At 34.9% G+C, this 9,778-nt stretch overlaps 1 protein-coding gene across 1 annotated transcript; it reads left to right on the top strand.

Annotated features, from left to right (window-relative positions):
* The first annotated feature begins 4,256 nt into the window (after window positions 1–4,256).
* Window positions 4,257–8,578, top strand: LOC145631286 (putative disease resistance protein RGA3). Its single transcript, XM_081683371.1, has 4 exons — window positions 4,257–7,429; window positions 7,647–7,771; window positions 8,395–8,451; window positions 8,537–8,578. The coding sequence occupies exons 1-4, from the start codon at window positions 4,270–4,272 to the stop codon at window positions 8,576–8,578; spliced, it is 3,384 nt and encodes a 1,127-aa protein (XP_081539497.1). The 5' UTR covers window positions 4,257–4,269.
* The last annotated feature ends 1,200 nt before the right edge of the window (window positions 8,579–9,778 follow it).

A 9,778-nucleotide genomic window follows, 5' to 3' on the forward strand; every position in this document is an offset into this window, starting at 1 on the left:
AACTGTTAAAATGGCTTAAACTCTTTGCGGAAGGGCACACCAAATGTCGCAATTCTCGCAAAAAGTTGCAAGGTGAAGAATTCTTGTAGAAATTTTCACCTTGAAACTTCTTGCTCTAATGAATATCTATTTTGGAAATCAACTACTATATAACTGGTTTATTCTGCCATTACATGTGATACGTTTGTAAATATGTAATTATCCATTGTATTAATAGTAAATTTATACTATATTTTAAAAGGCGTTTAAGACATGTATCACTATCCTCATTTCAATTCTCAGTTATATGTGATACATGTCACTCTCCTCATTTTGATTCTCATTTCATGCATGTCATCAACACACTTAATGCCTTACTATCAAATTATGTCATAATATATTAATGTTTAGTGAAAGATAATATAAATACCAAAGTCAATTACAAGATTTGATAATTGATCCATAGATTAAATGTATGTATATTAATAATTAGCTATGTGTCATGATCGGGGGCCGGGCACTGCCCGGGTCCAATAAAACATTTTACAAAGAAGGTTGGTTACATGAATTGTAATGGTTAGATGAACTTAGCGTAGTAGGTTGCCTACTCAGTCTGATCAGTGATCAGTGATCACTGATATATGGTGCTCCTAAAACTTTTGAACTACCACAAGTTGTTTGATCAATTTGTTTGAAAATTGAGTTTCATGACTTTCAGGTAGAGCCAGACCCCATTGATATAGTGGCATTTCCGCAATTATTAGACTTAATTTTAGTAAAATATAGTATTTGTACTACTAAGGCTGACTAGGACACCGTTTTATCTCCTTTTATGAGCCCGTTTTGAAAAAACCCCTTTTAGAGAGAGAAACCACAATACAGAGAGAAGTTACATTAGAACATCATCAATGGCGCAATTCCAGGTCGATCTTGCTCCAAATCGATTCATCTGAGCTGAATTTATGCACGTGGTTCCTTGAATTTTAGGTATGGTGTTCAAGGCTACCCAAACAGTAGTACACAAACTGGAATTTTGCAACTCCCGATCCGAAAGAAATGAAGAGTCGAAACCACCAATTGCCATGGCTCCATGCTTGAATGCTTGAAATTACCTAGTAACTTGCTGTCCCCTATCTCATTCACCCTCTTTCACCTTTCCGGCGACAAATTTTCGACGGCTTCGCTATGGAATTAAACGAAAACCCTAGAAAAATAAGAGAAATTGGGGCATGGTTAACCCTTAGAGGCAAGGTTTGCTTCCTTCTCCATTGAAGTTGTTCATGCTTTTCGATTTCGCCATTTTCATGTACTATGTGAGCTTGCTTTTTTGTTTCTCTCTCATGACAAAGATGAAGACAATCTATGGTTTGGAAGAAGGTAAAGACCCCACATCTATCAAAAACCGTAAGCATATAACGGGGTTTCAAGGGGTTTTCTTTTCTGTTCCAATTTTGGCCTTCATTTAATAAATGAAATGACAATGCCGCCCCTATATCAACGCTCCTCGTTGATATAGGATATCAATTTGGATTTCCTCCTTTCAGGTAAGGTAAATTTCTGCACTAGGAAGTTAGTAGGTAAATTTTTGTGAACTAAATGCACATAATTTAAATTTGACTGGTAGGAACTATTGAATTTGTCAAAATATTGTGTAAGTAGGGTTTGTTAGGGAGTAAAAAAAAAATAATTTATGATGGGTAAATAGTTTACGTAAAAGTATGAGATGTGAGAAGAGAAAGATTAAGAAAATGTGATAGGATTAGGACTTACTCCGTATACCAAAGGAGAGAGATACCACTATACCAGCTACATATAATAGAGTTAGTTTTTCATTTGAACAATTATTTCAATTATAAAAACAACTAATTAAACTCGTTAAAAAAAGAAAAAAAAAACAACAACTAATTAAAATAGTGTTACAATTTTATTTTATTTTTTTTTTTTTACGAAAGAAGAGTATTTTCACTCAAAACAACTTGAACCAAACATAAAACAATGAATGTGAATTATAAACAAGATAAAAATATAGATCCAATTTACTCATGAAAATTGAAAAGAATACCAATTGGTTGTTGGTGCAGTGATAATTGGGACTGCACTTGGTAGGGAGAACCCGTGTTCGGGACTGGAATTTAACCACCCTGATCCTCGAATATTTTAATTGCAGCTTATCAATCAATCATATAACTAATATATAAAGCTAAACTTTTAGCCAGGTCACGAGGTAGCGACAATTGGCATTCTAACTTTTCGCCAAGTGTCGTGCCACGTTGGATAGATTTAAATAGACTTCACAAGATTAAAAAAAAAAAAAAAGTTACTTTAGAAATCTATTTGGATATAACTTTAGGATAAAATTGTTGGTTTAGAATTTTATTTTCGATAAAATACCAATCTTTCAAATGTAAAAATTGAATTATAATTCTATTCAAAAAAATTATTAGATTATAATTCTACAAAATTATCATATAAATATATCTTTTATATCATAATATATTTTGGAGCTAAGGGAGTAGTTCAAAGTGTAAAAGTCTATAATCTAATAGAATTTTATTACTATGTAGACCTGACAATTAGGGTCAGGTCATGAGTCATCTCAGATTGGGTCACTTCAAGTTACGAGTGAAGAAATGTTCAACCCTTGCCCAAAATTTTGGATTCGTGTCAACCCAACGGGCTTTAAACATTAATTTAATTTAATTTATTTTGCTATTTTTTTTTTATTTTTTAATGTAATTAAATCGAATATTTCCACCAACATTATTATTAGTCATTATATGCCTACTAGATAACAAATCGTCACAAAAGCACGTCAATTACTAACTAATTTTGTATCAATGATCATTTTTAAAATTAGACATCTTTAAATTCAATAAAAAAAAAAATCCGGGCATCGCACGGGCACAAAACTAGTATATATATTAAAACTGATGGCAAGACATGATGTTTTGCCATTTGGCATATGAATATATGATGTGTCGTCGCCAAATCATACCATAGCATTAATTATTGAAAAACTCTATGCATTAACTTTCATGTATTAATATTAAGCTTAATTGATAAACTCTTCATATGCATGACAATTTCCCTTGGACTGTAAATCCTTAATAATTACATAATAATAAAGTTAGTAAGAAATTAAACATTACTCCATTTTTATTTTGTGCATTAACTCATAAAATTGTAATCATAGAGTAAAAGATTTTTGTGCATTATGGAGTAGTATATATTTTGACATCAAATTTATAAAGATTTGATTTATAATATTTTTATGATTTTAATGTAAAAAAATTATTCTTATAATCAAACCAACTCATACAAGTAACAAACTATTTAAGCTATTATATTAAATAAATAAAAAAAAAACACCACTTAAACTCTCAATGACAAACAAGCCAAAATATATATATAGTTCGATTAAAGTAATAAATTTATAATGACCCGGCGCATCGTCTGGGCCAATAACTACTTCTTGTTTAAGTCAAAATTTGTATTAGAGTTAAAACTCTTGGCAATTTGTATGAGAGGCCACAAGTCCGCAATAAGGTGTAAAATGCAAATAATTTTCTTAATTTCCCCCATTCGTTCAATGAAATATCATGTTATTTCCTTAATTGAATTTGGTTAAACACATCATTGCCATTCAGCAAATGAGGATGGAGGCGCGGTGTCTAATGCCGTCAAAGATGATGATTTGCCTTTGTTGTGTCCTCAGATTAACATTGATGGAGGTTAGATTCATATTTTCCTAATTCTTTCTTTCTAGATTATGTCATTTTTTCCCTTTAATTTTGATTTTCTTGTTCTGTTTTTTTTTTTTTTTTTTTTTTTTTTGGAAAGCGTTTTTCTTGTTTTTGTTATTACAAATTATTGGAGACTATGAAGTACATAGATTAGAGCACTGTTAGACATTCCACTGAACATTTACACTGTAACTTTAATTTGTAATTAGTCTTCAAAAAAATGAATATTTATTTGTTAAAGTGGTAATAATTGACAAGGGAAACATCTAAGAATGAAACAAGCAAGTTCAAGGAAATTGGAATATAACTTTTACTGATTGTTGTATGAAATATGTAATGAGTGCTTTTGCTTTTTAAAGTTTTGTATTGAATACTTTGAAACATCTTTAATTGACTTATACCCTTTGTCTTTACAGTTAGCAATTGCTAACTAGCATAACATTGAAATTGTAATCGTAGTGTAATTTTGTGTACTTCATTAGCTAATCACCATTCATTCATTCATTCATTCATTCCAAACACCATTGTGATTGTGTTGTATCGAATAATGGATATCGTAGGCACTGCCCTATCTGCTGCTCAAACGCTGTTTGCAGCACTGCAATGCTCGCAGCTCAAAGAGATACTCTCAAGCTCCAAATCACAACTTGGGGTTGATGACCTTCAACACAGTATTGAAGCCATCACTGCTGTGCTCCGTGATGCAGAGACTAAGCAGGAGTTATCCCATCAAGAAAAGGTTCAGATCGAGGAGCTCAAGGATGCAGTCTTTGAAGCCGATGATCTGTTGGATGAATTTGCTACTCTGGCTCAGCAGAAGCAACTCCTGGAGGCTGATGGTCGAGTATCTGAAAAAGTGCGTCGCTTCTTTTCTGATTCCAACCCACTAGTAGTTGCTTACAGGATGTCTCATGGGGTTAAGGAGATCAAGATGAAGTTGGATGCTATTGCTTTAAACACTCGTTTTTACTTTAAGCATGATCCCGAACCTAACAGGAAGAGAAGGCTTGAGACCTGTTCTTATGTGGATGCTGCTGAAATCATTGGAAGAGAGGATGACTTAGAGAAAATTGTCAGTATGCTTTTTGCTTCTGATGTTCAGGGTGATGTTAGTTTCCTTTCTATTGTGGGAATTGGAGGGTTGGGCAAAACTACTCTAGCCCAACTTGTGTTTAATGATCCAAGGGTAATAACTGCATTTCCATTGAGGTTATGGACTTGTGTCTCTGATGAAATTCAGAAACAGTTGGACATTGCTGGGATTCTTCAAAAGATTTTGACACTAGTCACTGGCCAAAAGCACGAGGGTACTGCCATGGATCAAGTGCAAAGCCAACTTCGAGAACATCTAGCAAGCCAAAGATTCTTGCTTGTTTTAGATGATGTATGGACTGAGAATCGTGATCAATGGTGTGAACTGGTAAAATATTTGATTGGAGTTCAAAAGGGAAGTTGGATTGTGGTAACTACACGCTCGCAAAAAACTGCAACAGTTATAGGTGGTGGTCAAATGTATGAGCTACAAGGCTTGTCAAAGGAAAATTCATGGCACTTGTTTGAAAGGACAGCCTTTGGACCAGATAAGTACAACCCCCCTGATAACTTGGTTGAGATCGGGTTAGAGATTGTTGATAAATGTGCTCAGGTTCCTCTTGCAATAAAAATTGTAGGAAGTCTTTTGTATGGTCAAGACGCGAATAAGTGGCAATCAGTTCAGGAGATTGGATTAGCCAACATCAGGGAGAGTGAAAATGGCATTATCCCCATATTGAAGCTGAGTTTTCATCATCTTGAATCTCCATTAAAGAGCTGCTTCAGCTATTGTGCTTTGTTTCCGAAGGATTTTGTGTTTTGTAAGGAGGACTTGATAAGCCTATGGATGGCACAGGGTTTTATTGTTCCATTGGATGAAGGTCAAAGCATTGAGGATGCTGGCAAGGAATATTTTTCGATTTTGTTAAGGAGATGTTTCTTCCAAGACGTTAATAAAGATAAATCCGGTGAGATCACCTCATGTAAAATACATGATCTCATGCATGATATAGCTCAAAGTGTCTCAGGGAAGGAAGTCTATGTAACGGATACCATTAGTGACAATCTAGATAAAAAAGTCCGTCATCTATCAGTTGCCTGTGTGGGGGAATATGGAAAATACTCTTGGGGTAAGACTCATATTCGTTCTCTCTTTGCTGGGTCTTATTTTAAAGAAGTTCATCCATATCCTGTGAAGGCATTAGAAGAGTCTCTAGCAAGTTGTAGGCGCCTAAGGGCATTGGAGCTGAGTAGGTCAAATATAAAAAGGTTGCCCGACTCCATTGGTAAGCTGTTGCATTTGAGGTACTTAGATCTTTCTAACTCAAATTTGGTAGAGCTTCCTAAGTCTATTACCAAACTTTATAATCTACAAACCTTGATATTATCTGGTTGTAAGAGTTTGAAAGAGTTGCCAAAAGATTTGAGCAGGCTGGTTAAGCTTAGGTTCTTGGATATAGAAGAATGCGATAAGCTAGAATATATGCCTAGGGGCATGAGTAAATTGACTGGTCTTCAGAGGCTTAGTGATTTTGTAGTGGGCGGTAAAGGCAGTTGTTTAAGTTGGAAGCAATGGTTTTATGGGCTTGAGGACCTAAAGTCTCTCAGAAATCTCAAATATTTTCTACGAATTTGCATCAGGTGGCCTGAAAATGCTGTGGAAGTTGTTAAAGATGACAGTAGAAGGGAAGGATTATACCTGAGTTGTATGAAACATCTTACTGCCATCGAATTTATTTTCACCTTTGATGAGGATTATGAGGAGGAGGAGGAGGAGGAGGAGGAAGAGGAGGATTTCAGAGATGACTCAGAAGTTGATAGAAGAATGGAAGAAGAGGCAATATTAAATTTAATGGAAGATCTCCAGCCACATTCAAATCTGAAGCTGTTAGATGTGTGGGGATACCATGGTGTGATATTGCCTGGTTGGGTTTCCCGTCTCACAAATCTTGAATTGCTTCATGTTGAATATTGTGAGGGGTTAAAATACTTGCCATGCTTGCGAAATTTGCCTCATTTGAAATCACTCAGTCTTTTTGATATGGTAAGTTTGGAGTACATAGAAGAAGAAAGTCTTTTATGTGTTTATTCCACTTTGTCTAGGCTGGGAAGTTATTCTGAAGAACAAGTATCATTCTTTCCTTCCCTTGAAAAACTTAGGCTATCCAATCTGCCGAAGTTGAAAGGATGGAGGAGAGGGGTGGAAGATAGCAGCAGTAACTCACAACTTATATCATGTCTTTCTGCTCTGAAGACTTTAAAAATAAGGGGCTGCCCTGAGCTGACTTGTGTTCCTCTGTGTCCCTCAGCCGCAACTACTTCAAATTGTAATGTTTTTCCAGTTCCCAAATTAAGGAAGGTAGGAACAGACAATGTGAGATGGCTTAATTTGCTGCCTATGGAGGCTTTACAGTGTCTTGAGAGACTGACCATAGATGGTGACAATGAGGTGTTAAATCTGCCTGACCGGATGCAATTCTTGACTGACCTCAAAATCCTTGAAATCTGTAATTGCGGACAACTAAAAGCAATACCAAATTGGTTGCCCAAACTCACCTCTCTCAGGAAACTTGAGGTTTTCCAGTGTTCAGAAAGTCTGGACAGAAGATTTCAATTAGATCCTCCAGGGGAGGATTGGTCTTACATTCAACACATCCCCTTTATTTGCATTGGAAGTAAGTCTTCTTTCCCTAGGATTTTTTCAGTTAACTAAATTTCCAATTGCTTTCCTTGTTCTTTGATTTATATAATTAATGCATTTAGTGTTTCCGAGTTTTCACTACTTATGCCACAAAATTCATGAATTATTCAATAGCCTTTGTGATATATGGTGTTAGTTTCGTCTCAATGTGTAAATAATTATTACGTAACATAAACTATTGATGGTCATAGATACCCTCTCGAACACCTTCAAAATGGAAGTAGGCAATATATTATTGAGCGGAGGAAGTAGAAGTACATCCCTTGTACGTCCAGACATTGATGCTCAGGCCTCAGGAATTACCTATCCCGAAGGGGTGCGCATTTCTTTCCTTGAATATATATATATATATATATATATATATATATATATATATATGCTCTTTGATTTACTACTGTAGGATTTATTTCAATTTCTTTTCCATGCTTTCAATTTTCTTAAGAATTATGATATTTACAAGTTTGCACATGATTGTCATTTATATTTGATATTGACTTAATGTTGTGTCATCTACCTCGCTACTCTTTGTCTTGTAATTTATTTATGAGTGATTACTTAATTCTTCCTCTTTTATGTGTTTGTTTTTTGAGGCTATTGAACTCATATATTAATTTGTCTGCTCATTATCATGCAGAATTCCTGAACTTGCTGCAGGTTGCCTACTCAACCTGATGACTGATATGGTGCTCCTCAAACTTTTGAGCTAGCACAAGTTGTTTGTGATATTTTGCCATCTGTTGTGAAGTCCATTACTCCTATAACCACTGCTGGAATTCCTGTCTCCTAATTTACAAGGCAAGATAGCTACAACTGTCTGAACTAGTTTTTGGGTTACTTGCCTCATCCACCTGACTGCATTTGATCAAATAACCCTTGAAACAAAGCTATTTCTGCTGTTCTGCTCTTAATGTAACATTTTCGTCTTAACTTTATTTTCAGGTGAGGCAGATTCCTGCACTAAAAGTTAGTAGGCAAAGTTTTGTGAACTTGGTGCATGTAAATACTCATCACCTTTTCTAAAACCACTAAAATTGCTTACTCTGGACCTAACTGCATTTTAGTTATGGTGCTCATGCTGCAGGCCATTGCCCTGGTGAAAAGTGTCCAGAGCTCAATACTCTGAACTGTGAATGGGCAATAACATGTGACAGAAGTCACATAACGATGAGCTACTCTTCCTCATGATGGAACCATGTCGACTCTCTTACCAAATGCCAATGTAATTTTAGATTCTTGCAAACTACTTATTTCTCTTGTATATATCTCTTTGTTTTGATTTGATAGAAAAACAGCTTAGGATGATGTTCTCAGCTAACACTTTCATAAATTATGTGTGGTTGAATTCCTAATTGTATAGATATGCTCTTTATTATGATTTTCCATGTAATTCCTGATATAATGGTTCTATCTGTCTTGTATACTTCGATTTCTACTTTGTTGTATGCTCCTGTATTAGTGGTTTTTTGTATATAAGTGCTTAAACAATGAAAAACTTTTAAACATTCCATGACAGCAGGGAAACCGTATTAGTGGCTGCAAGAGATATCCTACTTTCAATTTTTATTGTCGCCAAGTCACAGTAAGTATAAATTCTGCATCTTCAAATATCTGGAGATAGACTTTGTAAATGCTGATGTGCTTAGAATATTAGAGTGGAAATTGGACTGACCTGAAGTTATAGCTGTTTATTGGAATAATTATAACAATTTGATGCATTAAAACAACACAATGAGGTGACAAATTGAAATCCAAATCTCCGGTGAACTGTAAGTTACAAGATTTGCTCTTGTGAGTCGTGATCTGTATGAACTCTTAATTGAACGCTCAAGTAATATAACATAAGAACAATACATGATTTTTCGTATCAGTTGCCTGTACAATAAACAATGATTTAAAATTACAAAATTATAATAAAAGGATTTTGCTTTGAAAGTTTTGATCATACAAGAATGGCAGAATGCAGTGAATATGATACAAACTTGAACAAACTCTCAAGATATATGTAATGTGGGTCAGTGGGTGCAAAGAATTATGTTAAGCAATCTGAGAAATAAGGACATTAGTGTATAGGCTAAATTGATGTATGTCCTTGTCTAGCCAAGAACGCGACATAAGTTCGAGAACAGCTAATGACATCAACATGTTAAAGAAGTGCCATATAAGATTTTTCATAATAAGGCACTTTGTTCTTGATTTCGGCTTTTCGCCATCTACGGATCTGATTACTGGTAATTATCTCTTGTGAATGGTAATTATATCTAAAGGCTCAGCAATGTAAACATACTTACAGAAAGCAGGCCAAGTTTTTGCAAGGTTTATACTT

This window comes from Chenopodium album, chromosome 5 (assembly GCF_948465745.1).
Source record: "Chenopodium album chromosome 5, dcCheAlbu1.1, whole genome shotgun sequence".
NCBI lineage: Eukaryota > Viridiplantae > Streptophyta > Magnoliopsida > Caryophyllales > Amaranthaceae > Chenopodium > Chenopodium album.

Bases quoted from the DNA above. Each gene is read 5' to 3' on its own strand.
- LOC145631286 (XM_081683371.1), top strand. From the start codon at position 4,270: ATGGATATCGTAGGCACTGCCCTATCTGCTGCTCAAACGCTGTTTGCA. The intron at 7,430-7,646 runs GTAAGTCTTCTT...TGATGGTCATAG, and splicing joins CCCCTTTATTTGCATTGGAA to ATACCCTCTCGAACACCTTC. The intron at 8,452-8,536 runs GTAAATACTCAT...CTCATGCTGCAG, and splicing joins GTTTTGTGAACTTGGTGCAT to GCCATTGCCCTGGTGAAAAG.